The sequence below is a fragment of the Paramisgurnus dabryanus genome, chromosome 12 (genome assembly GCF_030506205.2).
Source record: "Paramisgurnus dabryanus chromosome 12, PD_genome_1.1, whole genome shotgun sequence".
Lineage (NCBI taxonomy): Eukaryota > Metazoa > Chordata > Actinopteri > Cypriniformes > Cobitidae > Paramisgurnus > Paramisgurnus dabryanus.
This window is the reverse complement of record NC_133348.1, coordinates 15857198-15882823: the sequence shown is the minus strand read 5'-3', so window position 1 is coordinate 15882823 and position 25626 is coordinate 15857198. Positions and strand designations below refer to the sequence as shown.

General features: G+C 36.2%; 2 protein-coding genes across 19 annotated transcripts in view; both read left to right on the top strand.

The window, feature by feature from the left end:
* Positions 1-3963, top strand: part of myt1la (myelin transcription factor 1-like, a) — a 54934-nt gene extending 50971 nt beyond the window's left edge. For 11 of the 13 annotated variants that reach the window (XM_073811416.1, XM_065255910.2, XM_065255906.2 and 8 more), the window contains one exon: positions 1162-3962. In XM_073811416.1, coding sequence (XP_073667517.1) covers positions 1162-1302 — 141 coding nt within the window. In that variant the 3' untranslated portion in view covers positions 1303-3962. Of the gene's footprint in view, positions 1-1161 lie in introns of all 13 variants that reach the window. The other 2 variants (XM_065255911.2, XM_065255909.2) reach the window with 1 other exon arrangement.
* Positions 3964-7085: 3122 nt separating this feature from the next.
* Positions 7086-25562, top strand: cep43 (centrosomal protein 43). Of its 6 annotated transcripts, none has more exons than XM_065256830.2 (21): positions 7086-7212; positions 7900-7953; positions 8066-8120; positions 11434-11522; positions 11644-11781; positions 11882-11914; positions 12493-12549; positions 12639-12709; positions 13536-13597; positions 13799-13860; positions 14292-14372; positions 19015-19074; positions 20102-20304; positions 20707-20769; positions 20984-21058; positions 22438-22509; positions 22643-22761; positions 23733-23801; positions 23906-23936; positions 24041-24128; positions 25399-25562. In XM_065256830.2, the coding sequence occupies exons 1-21, from the start codon at positions 7111-7113 to the stop codon at positions 25471-25473; spliced, it is 1659 nt and encodes a 552-aa protein (XP_065112902.1). In that variant the 5' UTR covers positions 7086-7110; the 3' UTR covers positions 25474-25562. The 6 variants fall into 6 exon arrangements, with proteins under 6 accessions (XP_065112902.1, XP_065112901.1, XP_065112903.1 ...); XM_065256829.2 differs by having other exon boundaries at positions 20981-21058; XM_065256831.2 differs by lacking the exon at positions 19015-19074 and having other exon boundaries at positions 20981-21058.
* The last annotated feature ends 64 nt before the right edge of the window (positions 25563-25626 follow it).

Here is a 25626-nt window from a genome sequence, read left to right as displayed (position 1 = left end):
GGTTCCCTTCATCTCAGAGATATAAAACGTTGTGACTTTTCCTAAATAATCTATCTTTACATACACACAAAAACTGGGCTTGATTCAGTTGTTCTAAAGGTATGTAAAAAAAATTTCTATTAATCTGTCCCTTGGGGTCAATATGACCCCAATTGAAAGTGAATGGGAAATGCAAAAAAATACTTTTTTTCCATTTGTCAAAAAATACATATCAATAAATCCAGCATGAATCTGAAAATTTTGACACAGAAATGAAGGCCTGGTACTTGTGCACAAATGCAATGCAAAAAACACATACGACACGCACACACAGACACACACACTTACACTCAGTCAAATTTCTGTGGCATTTTTTGTAAAAAGACATTTCAAAATGAATCAAAAACTATAAAAAAAAATTACTATTTGAAATGATATTTATTTTTAATGTCTTGTCTAATGTTTATAAAAACATACATTTACAAAATGTATCACTAAAGTAGTGATTTGAGCAGTTGTCCATATCCAGGAAAATGAATTGGTCTCTATGGGCATCTGCTGGTCGAAATGATTAAATTCCTAAACAGTAATTCTTTTATGTTTTTTTTTTTTTTTCTAAAAACCGATGGCTGAATTCAACACCTAACACCTATCGCAATATCTAAAAATAATTTAAATCAAATTTAGATCATAATTTATGTGAATTTTCATAAACATTTGATATTTTTCAGGCAAGCCAATAGTGTAGTTGAGGAATTTAGTGGTAAACAGGTACAAACGTACTTCAAATCTCTCAAAACACAGCTTAAATGAAAAGTAAACAAAAAAAAAAGATATATTATTTGTATTATTGAAAATGTATATTTTTTCTTACAATTATGCTTTCAATTTTGGGGTCATATAGACCCCAAGGGCCAGAAGTGTAAACAGAAAACGAGGAGCGTTTGAGGGTTAATGACCATGTTAGTATTATTGGTCAAGTCAGAATGCTTATAAAGAAGGTAGCCTACTTTCCATTAAACTTAACTATTTAGATTATAATTTTAAAGGATGCTTTGTGGGTTCATTCCTCCCTTTAAATATCCTTTCCCCTTCCTTTTCTGCCATAAGCCTTAAATTTGTGTTAAATTGATGTATTACACGTTTATGTTCGACCTGCAATGATCCCGATCTGTTTCACAGGAGCCGATGAACGAGCAAAACTTTGACACATATGTGAGCACTTTGACAGATATGTATACTCACCAGGACCAGTACCAGAGCCCGGAGAACAAGGCCCTCCTGGAAAACATAAAGCAGGCGGTTCAAGGCATCCAAGTGTAACCTGCTGCAAAAAAGCGTTCGGCCGTTAGCCAAGAAAAGGTGGCTTGAGCAGAGAATGATATTGATAAGAATAAAAAAACACACATCATGTATAAATTATGGATAACTGGTATGATTTTTTTGCTGCTGTAATTTATTGTATTATTTTGGCATTATTTATTATTCTGTTATGCTTTGGAAAAATACCTAACTTATTTGTTGCCTTGCTTTAGGATGACGATTGCCAATGGCAAATGTTTTGAGGAACATTCATGTTTTGTACATTTTTCATATGACCTGACATAATGTGATGTACTGTTTATAGCTGCTAATGTATGCACATTTTAGTGTATATGTATTTATTAATTGTAAACAAAAACCATCCATTATTTTAAATCTGAAAAAAAGGTGCAGAGGGGGGTACACTGAGGGAATGTAAGGGCAATCAGCTTCTTTTTACGGAACTAATAGGAGCTACGTGCTGCGTAGGCTGTTTAATGGATGTACAGTGATACATTTTTGTGGTTCGATTTTGGCTACATTTTGTAAAACTATTGAGAAACGTTGTCTTTCGGTTATGAAATCATATTTATAGTGGTCAGTGTGGGCACTCTAATGCAGTATGTGAATTGTTTCTGTTTTGCTTGTTTTTTTTAGGTTTGGTTGTTTTATCTTTTATTTCCCAAAATAGATTGAAAAAAAAAAACAGAAAAAAACAACAATTTTGTGAACGCAAACATCATGACACGGAAACTTACTGGTGTAAATCCCAAGACAGCGAGAGAAATATTTCATAACTTTACGAGTATTTTCAAAATCCATTCTCTAAATATAAAGCCCGGCCGGGTCAAGCCAATACGGAAAATTTCAAGGAGACAATCCAACATGAATTATTAATGTAATGATGATCATAAAATGTTAGTGGTAGTATGATAGAATATCAGCAATATATGATAACGAATCAATCATTTATTTAGATATGGGATGCAAACGTTTGGGTATATGCAATTTCTTATTCTTACCATAGTAGAAAGCTGATGAATCTTTTTACTAAATGTAAAGTATTAAGTTTTATATAAATCTTTTAATACAGTCATGTTTTAGGGTTTAAACATGGGTGATGATCAAGTCTAAAAGAATGAATGCATTATGGTTTAACATTTCACATGTTCAATTTTGCACAGGGACACCTTTGTTTCCATGTTTTGGTGTTTTTATTTGTTCGAGGAGACCAAGGAGGTGCCCAGAAGTTTGAATTGTGGGAAGTTTTTTGAAGAAAGTAAATCTGTGTGTGAATGTTAGTTTTACAGTGTGCTGGATATACAGGGTTAATGTCACCATCCATATGTCATTGTGTCATACAGTAGTAATGCAGCACTCGTCTTGTAGATTTTGTCCAAACAATCATGTAGAGATCCATCTGGTCTCAACAATGACAAGTATGTCACCAATGCAAACTCATCATATTACATGGCTACGACAGTGGATTCCAATTATATACAGTATTAGGAGAGATCAGCTTGCCACCTGTGGTAAACTGCAACTCACTTTCATTGCTTTTTTTTGGTTTATGAGAAATCAGTGGCACTTTAAGCTGTAAGAATCATGGGAATAACAAATTACGGAAACTTTTGATATAAACAATGACGCAATGTGGTACGGGTCTTGGTTACGTCAGTGTGTGGGCTATTACCGTCAATAAGAGGGTGGTTTACTTACACGAATAATTCATTTTACATCATAATATATATATATATATATATATAAAGGACATGTACAGTTATAGTCCGAGAACCCCACGTTCATTTCCGTTTACTCAGAGCCCTTTGGAAGCATCAAGCATTGTCATATACAGGGCTGATTTTCAGTGGTGGATTTTAAAGTTCTTTGTGTTTACCGAGCATGAGTCGCAGTGATTTTTAGTGTGAAATGACTCTGGTTGATGCTGAGGCTTTGTTTCTAATTTATGTATTATTAAGGCTAGCATTGTGTTTTCAGAGAGCTCATGCAAATGGTGCTAGTCACTCTTATTTATTGTTTTGTAATATCCAGACATCTGCTCCCCCCATGACGCCACATTTATCTCTCCAGAAGCTTTGTGTATGCAGCTTATTTCCGAGATAGCAATGCTTTTAACACTGATAGGAAAATACAATATCCTCTCATCCACTATCGTAACCGATTAGACAGGAAAAGGGATTTTAAGCACAATTCTGCTGCTCATTTTCAGTTGGCACATATTATACTATCTACTTCAAAAGGTTATCTGTGACTATTTAAATAGAAAACTATCTATGGTGTCACATGCTTGAATGCAAAATACTTTTCTTATTATTAATAATTGTGAAATCATCAGGTTACGAGTTTCCATTTCAAATGGATTTTAATTAACCATTTTAAACCAGGATTTTTTCTATTAAAAAGAAAGAAAGAAACACGGCTTTCTCTTGCTCTCTTCCTCTATCCAGCTCTTTAGCAATCTTTTGCTCTTGTTTTATTTTCCAACCACATGGCATGGTTTTTGTTAATATGATACTTCTTTTGCTCTAAGTGTTTAAGATCACAAGTTGCAGTGATATTTCATTTTGAAATTGTGAACTTTGTACAATTTTTATCATGCTGGTGTTAACATCTCTTACTCAATAAAACTTGTATTGCCACATTAAATGTCTCTTTTATTCACATTGAATAACTACATTAAATTATTTCTTAGAGAATGAAATATCACAGTTGAGTAAAATTTAGTAAAATGCAAGCAATCGACTCATAACAACTTACTTGCAGCCCATGTAGACACAAAGAAACCATGACTCAGACCACTTCAAATATTCTCACGTTTTGTCATATCGTTGTTTAGGGACATCCCAGGCTTTGTCAAAATTGCCCCTTATATACTTTCATTCACTATTCCCTATAAGAGATAAAAAACAAGGGGTCATTTGGACACTGGGGCGTTGTAAGGTGTGCGGAAATTCCCACATGAACAAAACACTTGTAAGAGAGTTATTGTAGGAGAATATGTAGTATACATATCTTAGTATTTAATATAGTAACACTGTAAAAATGTGCTGTAATTATGCAGTAACTAACTGTAAAAGATAAAGACTGAAAATGTTTCATGTTCATTTAACTTTTGCCAGTAAATAACATAACTTGCCAGTAAATAACCTAAATGTAAAATCTATAGAAAGTTACTGGCAGCTAGTTGCCAGTACCAGTAATACTGTAATTTCTAAAGACATTTTTTACAGTGTAGGCAAATTCCTAGATTCTATAGTGTTTTTAACCTTACCATCGGACAACATGCACCATTGTTACACATGGTCTCACTCTCAACTACTTCATATCTTCAAGTTTTTAGGGCAGCAGGTGAACTTTGATTTCTTTGACGTCAAACTTACGTTGGGTTCTGACGTCAATCAGATATTGGGATATGACGTTAGACTGATGTTGGGTTCTGACTTCAATCAGACTTTGGGTTCTGACGTCAATCCGACGTTGGGTTCTGACATCAGCCAGACGTTGGGTTCTGAAGTCAATCGTCAATCAGACGTTGGGTTCTGACGTCAAGCAGACGTTGGGTTCTGACGTCAATCAGACATTGGGTTCTGACGTCAATCAGACGTTGGGATATGACGTTAGACTGATGTTGGGTTCTGACGTCAGTCAGACTTTGGGTTCTGACATCAATCAGATGTTGGGTTCTGACGTCAGTCAGACTTTGGGTTCTGACATCAATCAGATGTTGGGTTCTGACTTCTGACACCAGGCAGACGTTGGGTTTTGACTTCAATCGTCAATCAGATGTTGGGTTCTGACATCAGGCAGGGTTTGGGTTCTGATGTCATGCAGACGTTGGGTTCTGACGTCATGCAGACGTTGGGTTCTGACGTCAGTCCGACGTTGGGTTCTGAAGTCAAACAGACAGTGGGTTCTGACGTCAGTCCCACTATGGTTCTGACGTCAATCAGACGTTGTGTTTTGACATCAGACTGATGTTGGTTTCTGACGTCAAACAGACGTTGGGTTCTGACATCAGACTGACGTTGGGTTCTGACGTCAATCAGATGTTGGGTTCTGACATCAGGCAGGGTTTGGGTTCTGATGTCATGCAGACGTTGGGTTCTGACGTCATGCAGACGTTGGGTTCTGACGTCATGCAGACGTTGGGTTCTGACGTCAGTCCGACGTTGGGTTCTGAAGTCAAACAGACAGTGGGTTCTGACGTCAGTCCCACTATGGTTCTGACGTCAATCAGACGTTGGGTTTTGACATCAGACTGATGTTGGTTTCTGACGTCAAACAGACGTTGGGTTCTGACATCAGACTGACGTTGGGTTCTGACGTCAATCAGATGTTGGGTTCTGACATCAGACTGACGTTGGGTTCTGACGTCAAACAGAAGTTGGGTTCTGACATCAGACTGACGTTGGGTTCTGACATCAATCAGACGTTGGGTTCTGACATCAGACTGACGTTGGGTTCTGAAATCAATCAGACGTTGGCTTCTGACGTCAAACCGACGTTGGGTTCTGACATAAATCAGATGTTGGGTTCTGACGTCAGACCAACGTTGGGTTCTGACGTCAATCAGACATTGGGTTCTGACATCAATCAAAGCTAAAATGTAACTTACATTTAACGTTTTTATATTTGGGGGTACATTTCAAAAGCTGCAACTTGAGTGAAAAAAAGTAACAGGTTAAAATAAAACATAAATATATTGTTCATAAGAAGTGTAGTTGATTTAAGCATAATCATATGCTAGAAGTGTCTAATCTCATAGGAGAGCACTGGCATCTATCAGCAGCACAGCTTTACTCCTGCAGATGAACTGTTCTTCAAAGAAAAAAATGGGGTCACTGAGAGCATGATGGGTGGAAAGAATCTGCATTTTTGAATTTACAGTAGTACAATGAATGATTATGTAAAATTATATACGTTACACATATTCTTGACCAATCATTATTACATGACATACAAAACATTTTTGATGGCAAATTATGTGTGCATTATAGAGCATCATGTTAAAACCTGGGAGTATGAGAGATTTAAACCACTGGTTTACTATCGCACTGTTAAAAAATTAGCTGTAGTTATGCAGCTGTTTGCCAGTATGTAGATTTAAATGTATGTTATTTACTGGCAACCGTTTGTTCAAAGTTAATCTAGTTTGTTCAAGTCTATGTTTTTACAGAATAAAACTATAAAATAACAGCCTCATGCAAAGCATTTTGGGAACCAGAAATCCTCATGAACCTTTTTCTGTTGTTTACTTCATATTTTGGTTCCCAGAATGCTTTGCATGAGGCTGTTATTTTATAGTTTTATTCTGTAAATAAATAGACGTGTTAATGTTCATTTAACTTTGAACAAACTGTTGCCAGTAAATAATATACATTTAAATCTACAGTAAGTTACTGGCAAACAGCTGACAGTAATACTGTCATTTCTACAGATTTTTTTTAACAGTGTAGTGTTAGGTGTTGAACAGAGTTTCATGAATGGTTTCAGGGTGAGATCAGTTGTAGAGTTCAGTTGTAGAGTTGTAGTGTAAGCACATTATACTTTAAAGGCTAGTTTCCAAGCATAGTTTCCATAGTAACCGGGGTTGAACTAGTTCAAGTTTGTTTTATGAAACGAAATCCACCGGCAAAAAGCCAGACTTAACAAAATAAGCCTGGCTTATTTTGAAATCTAGTTTTATGAAATAGCCCTCTCAGATCGCTTAAGTAAACTTGACTGGTCCAAAACAGAGAAACGCGGAATGTCGTTGTAATTTGTCTGGCGAACGTCAGGTGGCGTTAGTTTGCGCGCCTGTGTGGTCACATGACACACACACTGAAGATGTCTGCTACAGAGGAGGACACGGAACTCAGAGATCTACTGATCCAAAACTTGGAGAACAGCGGTGTTTTAAATAAAATTAAGGTATTTTCCCATAAAGTGTCCTGGCATGACTGAAGTCTACTTAGTGTTAAAAGTGCCCGCTCTAAAATGAGGCATTTTTTGTCTTGTTAGCGTACACTGTTTGTTAGCATAGCATAATGATGCTAAAGTTGTTATGGGCAACAAATACACAGCCACTGGTGTGACACATTCACGAAAGTGTCGTTTTGTAATATTTGTTTTTCCTCTTTAACAAGAATAAATCTTTAACTTTTCCTACAATAGTTCCTCTTAGACTTAATTAGTGTGTAATTGTTAAAATCAGTTGTATTAAGGTTATGCGGATATTGGCAACTAGCCAGATAGGCTTTGTTTATTTAACTAGCCAGTTTGTAAAGTCTTGATTTTTTTATTCACTATATCTGAAATGTGTTGGGGGAAGTGTATAACTTAGTTATCTAGAATGTCAAAACCAGTGTTATATTCCTACATGAATAATACTGTAGTATGCTTCAGTTTTTCCTATAGTAAACTGTATTACAGTAAATACCACATTTTAATTTACACTGTAGTGTTCTGTAGTTTTTAATTATGCTAATATTAAAAAAACACTGTCTAGGAATTTTATTACTACAGTTTACTATGGTAAATACTGGGGATGTACCGATATATCAGCCTATGAATGAATGGGCAAAATTATGAATGACAGTGGGTTTCTCTTGTTTACAGGCAGAGTTACGCGCTGCTGTTTTTCTTGCATTGGAGGAGCAGGACAAAGTTGAGGTTGTTATAAATGCTTTAATCTTTTACATATGAAAAATATGTGTTAAAATAATGTGTGTGTGAGTGTGTTCTGTTAATCATCCTCATCCTAAAGCTGTTATTTTTTTAATAGAATAAAACTCCTCTTGTGAATGAAAACCTGAAAAAGTCCCTTAATACAAAGGATGGTAAGACACAAAAATGTCTCTCTTTTTATGTTATTTACTTATTCATTTTACTTAATTATTCATTTAGCTGACGCTTTTATCCAAAGCGACTTACAATTGCTATATATATATATATATATAGAATAAAACTCTATATATATATATATATATATGTATGTCAGAGGTCGCACGCCTCTGGAGCAACTAGGGGTTAAGTGTCTTGCTCAGGGACACAATGGTGTGTCACAGTGGATTCGAACCCGGGGCTCTCACGCCAAAGGCGTGTGTCTTATCCACTGCGCCATCACCACCCCTGGTTTATCATTGTGATATTTTTTTTATTAATGTTTTGCGTGCACTTGTGAGTAGTGATAGGCCGATATATCGGCCAATTTTGCGAGTTTTATGTGTATCGGCCGATACGTGGCTGCTGTGTTCGGAGATAGTTTTTTCCGGCATTATTTACAGACAGAGTGCAGTGTTTCCTCTAGGATTTTTTTCAGCTGTGGCGGCAGGGGGCGCCCATGATGATTATAAATGTAAAAAAAGAATTTAATGTAGAAAATAGGCTACAGTAAACTAACATGTATTTTTTTTTATAATTTTCACGCTGTCATTTACTTTTCCTTATATTTATAGCATATTGCTTTTCTATGTTTAATCTAAACTGTATTTTCTTAAAAAAACGTTACACAGCTACGTACGTAGTCCGTATATTTTATTGTAGTTTTAATGTAGTGTGCATTGCAAGTTCGTCCTCGTGTTTAGCGTACAGAGCTGTTACAAAGTCATGCAGTCTTGTTTGATAATCCGCACCGCTGTGATTGACAGAACAACCGACCAGTTATCCGACATCAGCAGCAATTTTATTTCACACCCGTACCATTTGACATAAAGACTGTGACCCCGAGCCGGTCACACCGCAAATCGCGCAGTTAAATATAAACCTTTACCGGTCTTCAGACAGATCTTAAACACAAATAAGCACGGGACATTTAAAAACGAGTCGAATTTTGGTCTTGGATGTTAGACCCGCATTTTACCCTTGTCTATTGAGTCCCGACCTGCATCTACAACACAAATGACACGCGAATAGCCTATTACACCCGTTAGATCAAATATTATGCTGTTTACCCGCGGGTACCCCGACCCTGCTGTTTCGTCTGAAAACAGATAAAACAGTCTCACCGTCTGCCTCAAGTTTCTATTACCAACGTTCTTCTCTTCCACGGGAATAATGTAAGTTTCCTTACAAACAGATTCGACTATTAATGTCTTGCAGTCGCATATAAGTAGTATTCAGTATATAAGTAGTATTCAGTATTTAGCCTTTTGTTTTTGGACAAATATCTTATCATTTAATGTGAAACTTTGTGAGTGTTGATCTAAAGCACAGACGATTGACTGACAGCTGAGCGGTCAGCAGCGCGCTGCGCTTATAGCCTATACTGAATAACTAATGGCCAGATAAGTTGATAATATGAGTACAGTGATTCCAAATGAATGTCCAAAAAACTCGTAATATGTTAAATCAAAAGTTTAATAATGTCTTTTCTCGCAGCCCTGCGCTGTGTTGGTGTAGATATGCGCCGGTGAACATCATATGCGTGATGACCTTGCAGCTTAAATTACCCTAAATTTATAGCCATAAAGATAAAAGTAAAACAACATTCGAAACTTCAAATGATGTATTTTTATTTGTGTAAACTCACAATAAGGAGAAAACCTTGTGCTTATTTATAATCATTAAAAACATGACGTACTTTCTGATGGTTTGGTTTTAGAGCGCGTCACAAAAAAAGAACAGAAACTCAAATATTTTTTTATTCGTTTTGTCAATTTAATAATTATTTAAGTGCAACATATTTCGTATAGGCTTATTTATTTAATTATTATTTCTCAAACAGAAACGTAGCTTAATAATCCTCTGTTGATTTAAATCTATTTGTGCACGAAACTAAACCCATGGAGGAAATTATGATATTTTAGGAGATTTATTTATAAATGAGTGAACAACGCAAATCCGGAAAGGAATTTATTTCTAGACAGCCAGTCTCGCAGAGCGGACATTTCGGTAGCTTTTTTGCGAGCTGCCGCTGTGGGTTTTGTCTAGAAGGGATACAGCAAAAGCCGAAAAGTTGAGGATTAGATTTGGAGGTAGGATTATTAGGATGAAAACAGCGGTTCTGGCTAAATTAGATACAAATACATCATACAATCGTGTGAAATTTTGTGTTTAGAGTTGGGTTTGGTTAAAGGATTAGGATAAAACAGTGCTCATCCAACGAGATTTCGTTTGCTGTATCCCTTCTATCCACAACCGCAGGCGTGGCGGGGATGTTTTAGGAGTGGCGGGCCGCCACGGTTGAATGTATATAGCGGAAACACTGGAGTGCTGGAAGCCGCAAGCGACTGCAGGTCATGTGACTAAAAACAACCAACCTTTCCATGACAACATCGAAAGCTCGGCCTAACAGCTGATCATAGCTGGACAAAGCGTGTTTTTATTGCTCATCTCTATATATATATTTGTAGTAGTAAAGTGCTAGAACTCAATATCCTTTGCTGATAGTTCCTCGTCATTGTGGAGGCGCAGTTCATGGTTCCATAGCACCCTCACCTGTTTTTACTTTTTGTTAAATATAGTTTTTTTTAAGTTTAATAAATGTTACTTTTTTTAAATTGAGACTTTTAACATTTGGCATCATCATTGTGTCATTTTTATGATGTAAATTGGGTGAGCAAAAGCAGTATCGGCTCCAAATATCGGCTCAAGAAAATTGGCAGCCTGTATCGGTCATCGGCTAAGGCTGATGAAACAAAAATCGGTATCAGAATTGGCACAAAAAAAAAATCCATATCGGGCGATCCCTACTTGTGAGTAGTGATGGGCAACTATTAATCGTGATTAATCGCATACAAAATAAAAGTGAGTTTTAGCATAATATATGCTAAAACGTTTGCTGTGGGTAATTATTATGTATATCTACACACACATTCCACAACATGACAAGCCAAATCAAGTTCAAACAGGTCCCGAAGTCATTCCGCATCACTGAATTCATTGAATTACATAAATACAGGAGCAGCATAGAGCGGACTCTCATAGAGCGGATTCAAATGTGTATATATATACACATCTGATTGTGTGTAATATTTAGACAAATACATTTCAAATTTTTTATTTATGTCAATTTTTTTAATTTATATTTAATATAGAACAAACTCTTTATTTTCTGTGATTAATCGCGATTAATCGTTGCCCACCACTTAAGTCTTTTTCTTTGGAAAATTATGCATGATTAATGTTACAATTATTTCTAATTTTTACTAGGTCGCCTAGTAGCAGGTCTCATTACTGACTTCCTGCAAGTCTTCAATTTAGACTTCACTCTTGCTGTGTTTCAACCAGAAATCAACACGGTGTGTAATTTTTTAAAGTTAAACAGCCAAAAAAAAATTCATGTGTGTGAACCTTCTACTTTGTTTGCATCTCTTTCTTCTTAACTTAAATCCTAAGTAAACATTCACTACATGTGTTCAGTTGAATGGGCTAGACACTCGAGAAAGTCTGTCTAAGGAGCTCGGCATCTCTGAGTCAGAGGTGAATCGAAACACCCCTCTCCTGCTGGAGCTGGTCAAGAGGGTCCGGCAAAAGGACAAAACATCAATTTTCGCAGAGGTGACTTTCATAGCTTTGCATTTCAGCCAAATGAGATTTCTATGCCATTCGAAATGCATGGCATTCATACTTCTCATACCTTCTACTTCTCTATTTTCAGGGAGACAGAGCGACGGAGAGAACTTTTCCCAAGGTACTTTACCTCCGCTGGCTTGCAGGCATATTTTATCTCTTTAGATCTGCCTGTAACCTGTTTTTCGCACCCACACGTACAGTAATCACAGGTGGGGTTTGCTTGCTCTCAGGAGCAGATCCAGTCACAGACTAGTAATAATGCTAACCCATTTATTTCACTTGTGGTTAAGAGTGCATGTTTTGGGTTGATCCTTATCACTGGTTTACCCACACATCACAAACCCCAGTTGATTTATTCAGGTCACACGAGGGAAGAGTGATGTAAATGAACATCTTCAAGTGGTGTTGCAAAAGAAAAGGTTTCCTGTTAAGATGCTTGTGCAAAACAAGCTTGTCCTAGTTCTAGACATTTTCTCTTCCTTTGTGGCCACCATGCGTGTGTTTGCTTAATTACTCCACTAGCAATGTATGGGTGTTATTATGTCAGACAAGTGTTGTGGTTGTACTTATTGATATCCTGCCTTCTTTTGAGTGCTCACCTTAAAAGTGACATTCATAGGTGTATAATGAAATTAATATGATTTTATTATGTATGTATGTAGTAGAAACTGATATCATAAAATCATGTTTGTTTAGGAATTGTCATCCCGTCAAATCGCTGATGCTCGTAAAAAATTTGACTCTTATGACAAGGTACTTTTTTATTTGGAATAATTATAACCAAAGTATTGTGTGAGTATAAAGACGTAGTTGGATTTACAATTTTGTTTTTGATTTTACAGAACCGAAGCGGTAGAATAAACAGAGATGCAATCACAGCCATTTTCTCAGATCTGTTCCCTCAGTTCAGCAGGTATGATTAAACACCGTGGACACAGAATGCCACGAACTCTAGGAAATATATGCCCTTACTGGTACTGAAACCCTTCTTTATGTAATGACTGAAAGTGTTGACATCCTCCCACAATCTATGCCTGCGGCTTATTGTGGTCATGGCCTTTCTCATGACTCAGGGAACATAGTGCATTTCTGTACACAAACCAGAACAAAACCTGGAAATAGTTTTTATAAAATTGTTACAAAATAGTTTTTAACCCTTTAACTGGTACAGCCCTATTTGAGTGGGGGTGTGTGAAAAGGTGATGTACACCTTCAAATTAATATAAACTGGCATTTTTTGGGGTCTAGAAGCCTAATTTTGGTCTTGTTTTAAAGAAGACACTTGAGGGTAAACTTGTCTTGAGGTAGAAATATAATTTTTTTAATAGCAGTTTACATTTATTTGTAATAAATAAAAAAATGCAATATCGTATTATTTTTAATACATAAAATTATCAAAAAGCTGAGGTTTGTGTTGGTTTGCTGTGAGGTTTGTTGCATACTCTTGTCACAAATGAAAAAATACAGTTACTGCATTATTATTACTGCTAAAAGGTTTGAAATATGAAAACTACATTTTAGACCTTTCCAACAATATATAGTTTGTCGTGATAGATTAACATTTACATGAAAAATATTGAAATAAACTTAAGTGTCCCTCTCACGGGACAGCGCCAGTTAATGGGTTTAATGGTTATAAAAGAATAATTAAAGTGATAACTTTTTGATACTGTTATGATGTAAACTGCAAATATCACCAAATAAATTACTTTTTTATTTCTTATATTCAAATCAAACAGAAACGTGCTGGAAAGTTTTGTCAATGAGGACCTTGGAGACAAAAGCAAGGAGACAAGCACTAGTGAGTATCCATGTTCTTGCTTAATTAAATTTTTGCAAATTTGTGACATATGTCTGAAAATCTGGCTTTTGTTTGACAAATAAACTGAAATGATTAACGGAAAATAAATTGCATTCATTGTTTTATAATGAATTTTACATGCCTTTTCATTCCATGCTTTTATTCCTGCCTCTCTCAAATTTCTGTTCTCTATAACCTCAGCTATAGACTTTCAGGACTTCCTAGGAATGTACAAATCCTTCTTCACACAGTGCCGAAGCGTGGTTAGTAACCTTAAAGTGACACTCCTCTTTTTTGAAAATATGCTCATTTTCCAGCACTGCGTAATATCATTGCGCCTCCTGCAGCCATGTTACGGCAGCAAAGTCCAATATGTCGGTGTTAGTACACAATGTAACTACAGAAGAGTCAAGTTTTAAATTGAAAAAATATTGAAACTCTTTGGTTAAAAGTGCGATGCTAATGGTCTAATCAGATTCAATGGATTGTGCTAAGCTATGCTAAAAGTGGTACCGCCAGACTCTGGGATCAGCTGAATGGATTCCAAAATGGTAAAATATTAAAATGTTTAACTGTAGGGGAGCTTGAAAATTAGCATATTTTCAAAAAAAGTGGAGTGTCCTTTGTAACAAACAGATATAATAGTGTTTTGTTTTGTGTGTGTGGTAAATCAATGCAATGATATCTCACATAGGTTACTTATGAAAGCAGTGATGCACTTTACCCCTCAAGTAAAAATATTGAGGATAGAATCATGTCGTCTTTCGGCAGCAAGGTAAGCTCACTTCCTGTCTTAACAACTTTTTCAAGTTCAAGTTTGTTTGTTTATAGAGCACTGACCAAAGTGCTGTACAAAGATAAAAAATAAAAAGTATGCCTTTAAAGAGGTTTTAAAAGCAGTTAATGATAAAGCCATTTTAATGTGGATGGACTATGGGTTTGAAGAAGCTCAGACAGATAGAGATGTGCTTTGATATTCAAGGATTTATGAACAAAAGGCTAAAGTTGATATGGTAGTGTACAGGAAGCCAAGCAATGATCGTAAGATAGGGGTGACCAGATCAAATTTGCAACGTCCGTTAAGGAATTTAGCGGCGGTCTTCTGAACTAACTGAAGACTAGGGTAGTCCTTATAATGGATACATTTTTTTTTTAATGTTCAACTCTCACCCCCTAAATGTGTTAGGATATCAATAAAAACACACTGCAAAATTTTGAATTCTTTTTACAATATCTAGAGGTTGCTCAAAGCCTTTTTGAAAATTTTGAAAATCACATATTTTGCATAAACTGTACCATTTGAAAACGCACAACACACATAAAACTTGCTTCTTGGAGTTATTTCAGTCTCTTCTGATCCGAGTAACCATATAGAGGACTTGCTTTGTGTGTCTTCAGCCATTGTCTCAGTGTATATTGTCTATTATGCTTCATTCACATTGAAGCTTTCTTGCTTTGAAAGACAAATCACAACCAAAACAGGAGTTTTAATTGCATGGAGCATGGTCAAATAAGTCCATTGCTGCCATAAGTATAGACCGTTTCATCGGGCGCACGTGCGGTGACGCGATAAGCGTCTGGTCTGAACTTTACTTCCGGTTTCTGTTTGTTTAATGGTCTGACTAGTTGCTGAAACTGAACTCTTAACAAAAACCTTGTCAAAAATAACAAATGTTTTGTGTTCCTATGTAATCTACGTGTTGTTTATCTTGCTTGTTAATAAATAAACTACTTTAAAAGGAGTTTGTTGTTATTTATTCTTCGCGGAGTTTACCGGAAGTTACGTAAGGAACACGAAAGCCGCTTGTTTATGTTGTCACTGCTGAAACCGTCTATATATTATTACAGGCTAGCACAAAGTATATGTGAATGTGTTTAACTTTAAAGGTCTTGAGCAACCTCTAAATATTAATTTAAATATTGAAAAAATGTTGCCCAATTTTTTATTTATTTATTCAAACATATTGGTGGGGTGAGAGCATGAAAACTTAAAAGTTGAAAAATAAGGACCACCCTACTGAAGACGTACAACAAATTTCGTTAAAATGTCACAGCAAAGGGAATTGCAGTAATTCAAGTGAGATGTAATAAAAGCATGGATGGTAACCTCCAGTGTTTTCTCTGAAAGAAATGGTTTAATTTTAGAAAAGAGGCGTAGCTGAGAAAAGCTAGAACTTACCACAGCATTGATATGTGTCTCAAACTTTAAGGTGTTATCGAGTAGCATGACCAAATTTTTAACACATAATGTGATGAAGTGAGAGAGACAATTAAGATTCAAATTGCCAGTGCTTCAATTATTATTGTACTCTAAAAATGGTTGGGTTATTTTTGACCCATAATGGGTACATATTGGAACACACCGCTTGGTTAAAATTGACCCAATGCTGGGTTGTTTATACCTAACAACCCACAGGGCTCGAGAGTGCGACCAATTTGGTCGCACATGTGACCTAATTTGGTCGCACATGCGACCTAATTTCTCAGTGGTGCGACCAGGAGTTCGAGGGAAAAAGCCGTGGTCCAGATCTACGTGTGTGTACATTTAAAATGCGTGTGCGCTCCAGTCAGACAGGGAGAGGTGAGTAGCCTTGGTCCGTCAGATAAACAGAGTGGATGTAGCCGCGGATAAGAGAAGAGGAAAAGAACGATTGACAACTTTTTCGTTAAGAATGTTAAGTTAATGCCTGATCCGTCCAAAGATCATAACCAATGCTCTGACATCAACCTCTCATCACATAAGCCCTGGTCCGAACCCGAAGACGGAATTAGGAAATGAGCCTCTTACAATCGAGTCAGAGCCAGAGCATAATTCTTTTGAAGTAAATTATTTGAACGTAACCCTGAACAGCAATGTCGCGTGCGCCCAATTTAGAGAAAAAATCCAGGAGTCAGGACTGCTGTTTTTTCATAATCTTGCTTCCAAATCTAATCCTATAAACTTTATTACTGCCCTGCCAGACTGTCTTAAATAGAAAAATAAATAAATTCCTTGATTTGCGTTGTTGATTCCTTTATAAATAATTCCCCCCAAGGGTTTAGTTTATGCGCAAAAAGCATTAAAATGAATAGAACATGATGATTACGTCTTTCTTTGGTGTAAAAATAATAAAATAAATAAGCCTACATGAAATGTGTTTCACTTAAATAATTAGCAAATTAACAAAACAAATTCAAAAGTAGCCTATAGTTAATTTTTTCTGTGACGCGCTCCAAAACCGATGCAGCACAAAAAACTTTTTTTACCTATTTAAAAAAGCACAATGTTTTGTTATTATTGTGAGTGTAACTTTACATAAATAAATGTACACCATTACAGTTTTGAATGTTGGTTTACTTTTATTTGTATGACCATAATTTAAGGTAATTTAAGGTTATGCAAGATGCAAGCTCATCCCGCGTATCATGCCATCACCGGCGCGGGTTTACGCAGGGCAGCGAGAAAGAGACATTAAACTTTAAACATTTAACATTCTACTTGAGTTTTTTTGGACATCCCTTTGGAATCACTGAAGTCGTATCATCAATTTATAAGGTATAAATAAAAGCGCAGCGCTCAGCTGTCAATCTGCCGTGCTTATTTCGGTCAATGTTCTGCATGAAGATCTTTAAAGGTTTCTACTTGCTTCACGATTTTGCGGTGCGGCCTGTCGCAGTCTTTGTCAAATGGGCGGGTATGAAATAAATTGATGCTGATGTTGGATAACGGGTCAAGGGTTATTTTAATCGCGCGGATGCGGGTTATCAAACAGGACTGTGCATGACTCGTATAAGGAAAATGGAATGACAACATGAAAATTATAAAATAGCCTACATGTTTATATTCTGTATTAAACCACCATGGGTGCCAAACTTGCGGTGTTAAAGGGACAGTTCACCCAAAAATGAGAATGAACTCTCCCTCATTTTGTTACAAACCTGTATAAATTTCTTTGTTCTGATAAACACGAAGCAAGATATTTTGAGGAATTTTAATAACCAAACCAAGCATGAGCCCCATTCACTTCTATAGTAGGAAAAAACAATACTATGGAAGTGAATGGGGCTCATGAATGGTTTGGTTACAAACATTCCTCAATATATTTTCATTCATGTTCACCAGAACAATGGGTGCACCTAACTTTTGTGCTGGTGCACCTAAGAAATAATGTTAGGGCGCACCAGTGCTACCAGTGCAAAACGTTAGTGTAGAGCCCTGAACCCAACATTGGGTCATTTTTAACCCAGCATGTGTTTAGTCCAGTATTTACCCATTGTGGGTAAAAAAATAACTCTATTTTTACAGTGTGGAACCAAAAATAATAAATTCAGTTTTACTTTCATTTAAACAAAAAAAGCCTTGTTTTCAACTCTATGCAAGCAAAAAGAAACTTCATAGCAGTATGGTGGTCATTGCATTTTAATGGCAGGTAGATCTGTGTATTGTCTACATAACAGTGAAATGAAACCAAATGCTTACTACAGATAGAGCCTAGTTAGTATATATAATAAAAAAAGAACAGGTGCAAGAATGGACCACTGAGGCACACCACATGACAGGTGCGATAAACAGGAAGAGACTTTAACCAATCGGACACAGAATCATCTATTTGTCAAGTACAAATGAGGACATGTCCCTGTAATCTCACACAGTATTGTAATCTAGACAGGAAATGTTATGATCAACGGTATTTAATGCAGAGGAAAGAATGTTGCTAACAGTATACTTATCTTTCTTTCACACACTTTCTCTCAGATTCGCACTAGATTGTAATCGCTAGTTACATTGTTGTCACTTCTAGTATTTTGGCTTGCTCCCAATATATACAAAACCGTTATAAATAATCCATATTCAGATGGCATTATTGGCTGGATTAGACTAGAACTTTGCAAAGTGTCTTTCAAACATTTTCCAAATTTTGTTTTACATATATCACACACACAATTTCCATACAATTTAGTAATATGTGTAGCTACCGGTATGTGCATTTTAGTTCTTTGTCTGGATATCTCAGATTATCTTTGATAGTCGGTGATGTATAATATTGTGCACATACTGCCTTTGAAGTTTGAGTCACAAAGGCTAAAGGGGTTTTACCAGAGTACAGACATGTGTCACCACAGAATGGAGTTGTAGCCCAAAAATAAGATGCCTTTATAAAAAAAAACATTTAATTCATAAATATCATACATTTAAATTGATATTATAATTTAATTTAATGAAAATTACCCAATCAGAGATATTTCTGTAAAATCTCTCATGCATCATACAGTATAAACCTCTTGTTGCATGCAATTATTGTCTCTATTCGTGTTTATATTCCAACAGCAATGCATCTTTTTATTTTCTGACTCCATCCACATGTAGTGATGTTAGTGAGGTTAGCATGTCAGAATTGTATAATAAGAGAAGCTGATGGCTGTGTTCTGGTACTCAGATACCCAGGTATAAAGGATTTAAACACGGTTCAGCACAGGAACTGAACGCTGACCCAAAGGTAAAGCACATGTGCGTCAGCTCCGATACAGGAGTTCTTACGATCAGCTCAACCATGTGGCTTCCTTTAGGTCTCATGCATCATATTCACAGATGGTGTATGACCACATTTGCCTGTTAATACAGGGTCAACGCCAATATGTCCTACTTTCATCTTTTCAATGTAAAATTTGACTTTTTCTTTAATTTCTCAGCTTGAAATAACAAATCTGACTTTCTTTTTAAGTACACAATGACTACTTTGTTTTAAATGGTTATTTGGATATTTCAAACTGGTGCTTATGTTAGTTATGGTGCTACTAGCCCATGGTTGAATTGGGGCTGTCTTCTTGATGTAGTACAAATAAGCTAATATACAATTCAAATCTAAGCTTTTAGTGGCAAATCCACTGACCAGGCTTCTACTAACCACCCAATACAATTACTTTCAACTAACAATCTGTAACCTGTGGCTGATTATTCGGTTGATTTAGCTTGTGTTATCTTTTAATCACTTCTTTTGGATAGTTGTACACTAACAGTGAAACATTTCATCTCAAGTAAAACCTTTTCAATTGGCCCATACAAAGTAAGGCTGTTCCCACACTTGATTCACGAGTGGGTTGAATGACAACAGTTTATCAGTATATGTGATCTTTAAGAAATTACCAAAGGCAAGTTTTAGAATTGGCTTTTTAACAACCCACTGTTCTTGTAACTTATGCTATTTATCTTTTCATCATCCATTCACAGGAAGTCTCCAATCAAAGGTAGTTTTACTTGAGAATGTCGTGTTTTTAAAACCACTCGGGCCGATAGGGAACCCACTATTCTTTGATGACTGTTTTCACACTCATTTTGACACATTCAGCTTCAAAGCCCAACTTGATACGAGTTAGAGGCTTGCTGGTTCAAATCCAATTAATATTACATAACCGGCACTAATGCAACATGTGTTCATGTGGTAACATCAGATAAAATCTGTACCTTGTGATTTTGTAATGCATTTGAAGTCGGTGTCTAATCATACTGTCGTTACGTTCCCATAGGCTGGCGACAGAAGACATGATGAAGCACTTGGGTCTCTAAAAAACGTAGGGTCCGTTCAGGTGTCTGATGGGGTGCTAGGTGATGGGTGGAATGCTCCCACCCCACTTAGAGGTACAGTGGATTTTGGACTGGAGGTTGAGGATGAGGGAGAAGACTCATTTTTTGATGATCCTCTTCCCACACCTCAGAAGACCTATGGCTGGTAAGAAAGAAGTACTGCTTGTTGCTTGTACAAGCATGTATTGGTAATTGTCAAATACCGGTTATGGGTAATGGTTGTCGACGTTTATGCGGCATTCAAAATGAAAGCTGGTTTCTGTGCCCACATGTTCCACTGAGACTGATAACAAAATAATCTAAACCACCAGCAGCACATTTGATTGTAATTTCGGAAACGTGATCTGGATTCATATCTTTGTGTTTTCATAGTACATAACTGTACTTCAATTTTTCTGTTTAAATACTGTTTAAGTGACATTTATAAACCCTATACAACGAAAGGCCAAAATAAATGATTTTAGATAAGATAAACAGAAGTATGTAGTATTTTTACTGTTTGTATCTTCTCTTTTTCATTGTTTCTTAATACTGCACATGAGAACAGCAGTTCAGCAGATAAGCCTTATTCAGGACAGCGGCTTTCTGAAAAAATCTATAATCAAAAAGAGTAAGTACTTTCTTTTCCATTGCACACTTACGTTATTTCATTATGATTCAGGTTTAAATGTTTCTATAGACGCACGTTACGGGAATATCTTGCCTTGTCAGAATGGAGCTCTGTCGTATGTTGCACCCTCCTTTATTTTATTTCCACTCTTCCCTTTCTGTCTCTTTCTGCCACTGTGTTTTCGGTCTGTCTGTGTTTTCCCCCTCGTGAGAAGTCAACTCTGGCAGAGAGAAGGAAGCCTGCCAAGGCGATCCTTTTCCCAAATGAGGAGGGGCACTAGCCTCAATGAGTGAGTGTGCATGGAGTGATCACACTGCCATTCAGTCCCACTGCAGTGCAGCCATGGGTGACAGATCAGACTGTTTGGCTCTTTGCAACTGTTAGTAGACTCATTGTTACTGTATTCATGCCATTATCCAAGGGGATTTCAACGTGGGTCCACCAGCTGAATCCGGTACTAGATTTATAAATATGCTCAAAACAGAAACACATTAAAGGGATAGTTCACCCAAATATGAAAATAATGTCATTAATGACTCACCCTCATGTCGTTGCAAACTTGTAAGACCTCCGTTCATCTTCGTAACACAGTTTAAGATGTTTTAGATTTAGTCAGAGAGCTTGTTGACCCTTCATTGAAAATCTACGTACGGTATACTGTCCATGTCCAGAAAGGTAATAAAAACATCATCAAAGTAGTCCATGTGACATCAGTGGGTCAGTTAGAATGTGTTGAAGCATCTAAATACATTTTGGTCCAAAAATAACAAAAAATCCGACTTTATTCAGCATTGTCTTCTCTTCCGCTTCTATTGTGAAGCGCATGCGCGAGACTAAAGTCACGTCACTGCATTGACACGGATGATGTGTTATCCTCAGACATGTTTGCAAAGTTTTTTTTTAAACTCGGACTGTAAACGAAGCCGTGGTGCACAAAAAAACTAAACAAAGCAAAAAACAGCTGGGGTGCACCAGATAACACGTCACCCGCTGCAGTCATGTGACTTTAGTCTCACGTATGCGCTTCACAACAAATGTGGAACAGAAGACTGCTGAATAAAGTCATAATTTTTTGACCAAAGTGTATTTTTGATGCTTCAACACATTCTAACTGACCCACTGATGTCACATGAACTACTTTGATGATGTTTTTATTACCTTTCTGGACATGGACAGTATACCGTACATAGATTTTCAATGAAGGGTCAACAAGCTCTCGGACTAAATCTAAAACATCTTAAACTGTGTTCCAAGATGAACAGAGGTCTTACAAGTTTGGAACGACATGAGGGTGAGTCATTAATGACATTATTTTCATTTTTGGGTGAACTATCCCTCTAAGTATACTTCATCCTGAATTAAGTATATTACAAGAATTTTATGATGCTTACATGGCATAAAGTAGATAATAATTGGTTTGAAGACCCTTGCCATAAACTGATACTTTCAGAAAAAATCCAGCAACTAGTCAAAATGAGAAAGATTAGCGCAGTACTTGTCATCATGTCTTTTTATCTTATGTTTTCCTTCCTTTCCTTCTTTCCACTTTGCATGTTTTACATGTGAGTCTCTTTCCCAACATTGGGAAAGAGACATTGTTCTTCTCGATGTGTTTATGTGTTTGTGTGTATGTATGTATGAACATGCTTTTGCTCTGTCTGCTCTCAGCCTGTCTGCTATAGGCATTGGTAAAGAGGGAGATGGAGAGGACATGCTTTCAGACTGTGACTCTGAACCCAGGTGAGCTGGGCCCGTTTCCTGTCTGTACCCCGCAGTCACTTCCCCTTCCTCTCCTTCTTGTTTTATGGTTGTCAGCTTGCTTCACAAAAGTGCATTCAGTCACATTTAGAGTCTCGTATTTTGTGTTTCCCAGGAGAGGGGCCTCGGGCAGCATTTCAGGAAAAGCATTCTCCACGGATGCACTTTTAAGGAGCACGGGAGGATCCATCTCTGGCGAAAGCAGCAAGATAGATCCTGCATCCGACAAGAATGGTACATCTCCACTTAAGGGCTGCAGCTAACTGTTTGTGACTGATCAAACATTGTATATTTATATTAGTAAAATATTCATGTGAAATATCCAGTTATGAATATTGCTTTGATAGAATGTCTTGACTTATTTTTGTTGTTGCCAAGTTATTTATTCATTAATTATTGATTTACAGCACTGTGCAAAGTCTTAAGCCAGCATCCACCATTAGATTTGTTGTTTTTGTCTCTGTCTCTTTATTAGAATTCAACCAGAAAATACAGGAAATTTGTATGCAATATTAAAAATATATATGAATAAATTTATATGCTAAAGTGTGATGTATTTAATGTTACCTCTCCTTACACTTGAGCAACAGCAGGAACCTGCAGGCTCTCTTAAACCTAAATGAAATGAAAGCCTACTTCTAATCTAATGACTTGAGTTTCCTCAAAAGAGTTTAAGATGTTCTTAGTGCCATGTGAGGTCACACTAAATACAAACTTTTGCCTGAAGAACCCATTTTGTTTTAAAATTGTAATTTTTGTTTTTATTTTGTGTACATTTTACTTGTATTTTGCATTTTATCTTAAATAGGAGTAAAAATGGTAACACTTTACAAAAAGGTTCATTAGTTAACATTAGTTAATGTATTAACTAACATGAACAAATCATGAGCAATACATTTGACACAGTATTTATTAATCTTTGTTAATGTTAGTTATTAAAAAAATAAAGCTTTCAATTGTTTGTTCATGTTAGTTCACAGTGCATTAAATAACGTTATTAAGATTTTAATAAAGTTTTAGTAATTGTTGAAATTAACATTAACAAAGATTAATAAATACTGTTAAAGTGCAGTTGATTATTAGTTCATGTTAACTAATGTAGTTAACTAATGAACCTTATTGTAAAGTGTTACCAATGAAATAAATGCATTGATAAAACAATTTAAATGCTAAGTAATGTCTTTTCTATTTAATGCTCATTTTAGGTACTTCTAAAGATAAAGGTGCCAAAGATATTCAAGCACTAAATGAAAATACTGCATCTCCTTTGCCAGGTATGACATTTTTCCTGTCTCATATTACATAATAAACCATGTAAACAAGCTTTCAATCACTACTGCATTTCTTATTTCTCCTTTTCAAAATGTTGCGTGCACAGATGACATTGACTATGATGATGACTTCAACAGGTAAACAATGTTCTGTCTGAACGATTTATTGGGCCTTTGTTATTTTACTCAACCTGAGTCCTTATTAGGTCATTAAATGTGGTGTTATCTCTCTTATTTCACAGTCATCGCACTGAAAACTCTAAGAGTGAAGTGAGCATCGATGAGGAGATTGAGGAAGTCTCAATAGAGGGGCCTGACATTAGTGATAAGGTATAAATGTCTCACTAAAAATTGTAGAAGTAAAATTTAGAAAAATTGTGATGTCCCAATTTATCCGAATTCACGCTACATTCGGTTTTATATAAATGCTTCATAAATGTATAATAATACATATACATAATACTAAAGCAATATTGTTGTGATTATCACTAATGTCAATTTGGACAAACTTCACATTTAACTGTGTGTGATGAGGGCAAGTCCTTAAGGTGGCCTCGTGGATTGTGTATTGTGTCAGAAGACAGAAGTAAAAATAGGATGTTACATTTATGTCAAAGATGGGTATTTAAAGAAGGTCAAATTGCGCAACAAGAAGAACTAAATGTTCATATTATAACAGGCCCATTCAGCTACGGTCCCAGAGGGTCAACATCCTACAGAGTTTAATTCCAACCAAAACCACCTGCCAAAACCAAGTTTTCCAGAAAACGAATTAGTAATTTGTGCAGGAGTGTTGGATTATGATGCAAACTAAGCTTTTTAGTAGGGCTGCATAACAACTAATTGCAACTAATCAAATAAAAGTTTTTGTTTACATCATGTGGGTGTGTGTGCTGTGTATAATAATGTGTATATATAAATATTTACATGTGTATATACTTTTGAATATTTATATCTAATTTATATATAGATGGTTTCATCGGACGCACGTGATACACGTCTGGATCCGAACCTTACTTCCGGTTTCGTTTTTTTAATGGTCTGACTAGTTGCTAAACTGATCTCTTGAACAAATGCCTCGTCGAAAATAACAAATGTTTTGGTTTCCTAGGTAATCTATGTGTTGTTTTGTTTGCTTGTTATATAAATAAACTATGTTTAAAGAATTTGTTGTTATTTATTATTAGCGGAGTTTACCGGAAGTTACGTGCGGACCGCGACAGCGACTTGTTTATGTTGTTACCGCTGAAACGGTCTATATTTACACTTTTTTTTCCCTTAAAATTATACATGCATGTTTGTGTATTTATATATATATACAGAATTATTATACACCATACACACACATATGTGATGTAAACAAAAACTTTTATTCGATTAGTTGCGATTAGTTGAAACGCAGTCCTACTTTCTAGGGCAGTGGCCCTGCAGGATCAAAGTTTGCTTTGTAGTATAATACAAAAGTCATCATTCTGACTGGGTGAAATAGCATCATCAGTTTGGCTTAGATTTTAGTTTGGTTTTCACCACAGAGAAATATGTTATGAATCATACTGACTCTTATAGTCATTTCATTAGTTGTCACCTCTTTCTTTTTCAGCTTGATGAAAGCACTCAGGATGTAAGCGTCTCGCAGATAAGCTTGGGTGCCGACTACATGGAAGATGTTGCGTGACTTTTAACCCCTGACAGTCCTGTATTTTGTACCTTATGTATTTATGAATTTACTGGTGTTGACATAATAAATAATGAAGTAACACATGATTGTTGAATAGCCTTCCTGTTTTTATTGTAACTATTGGAACACGGAACGAGAGCAGGACAAACC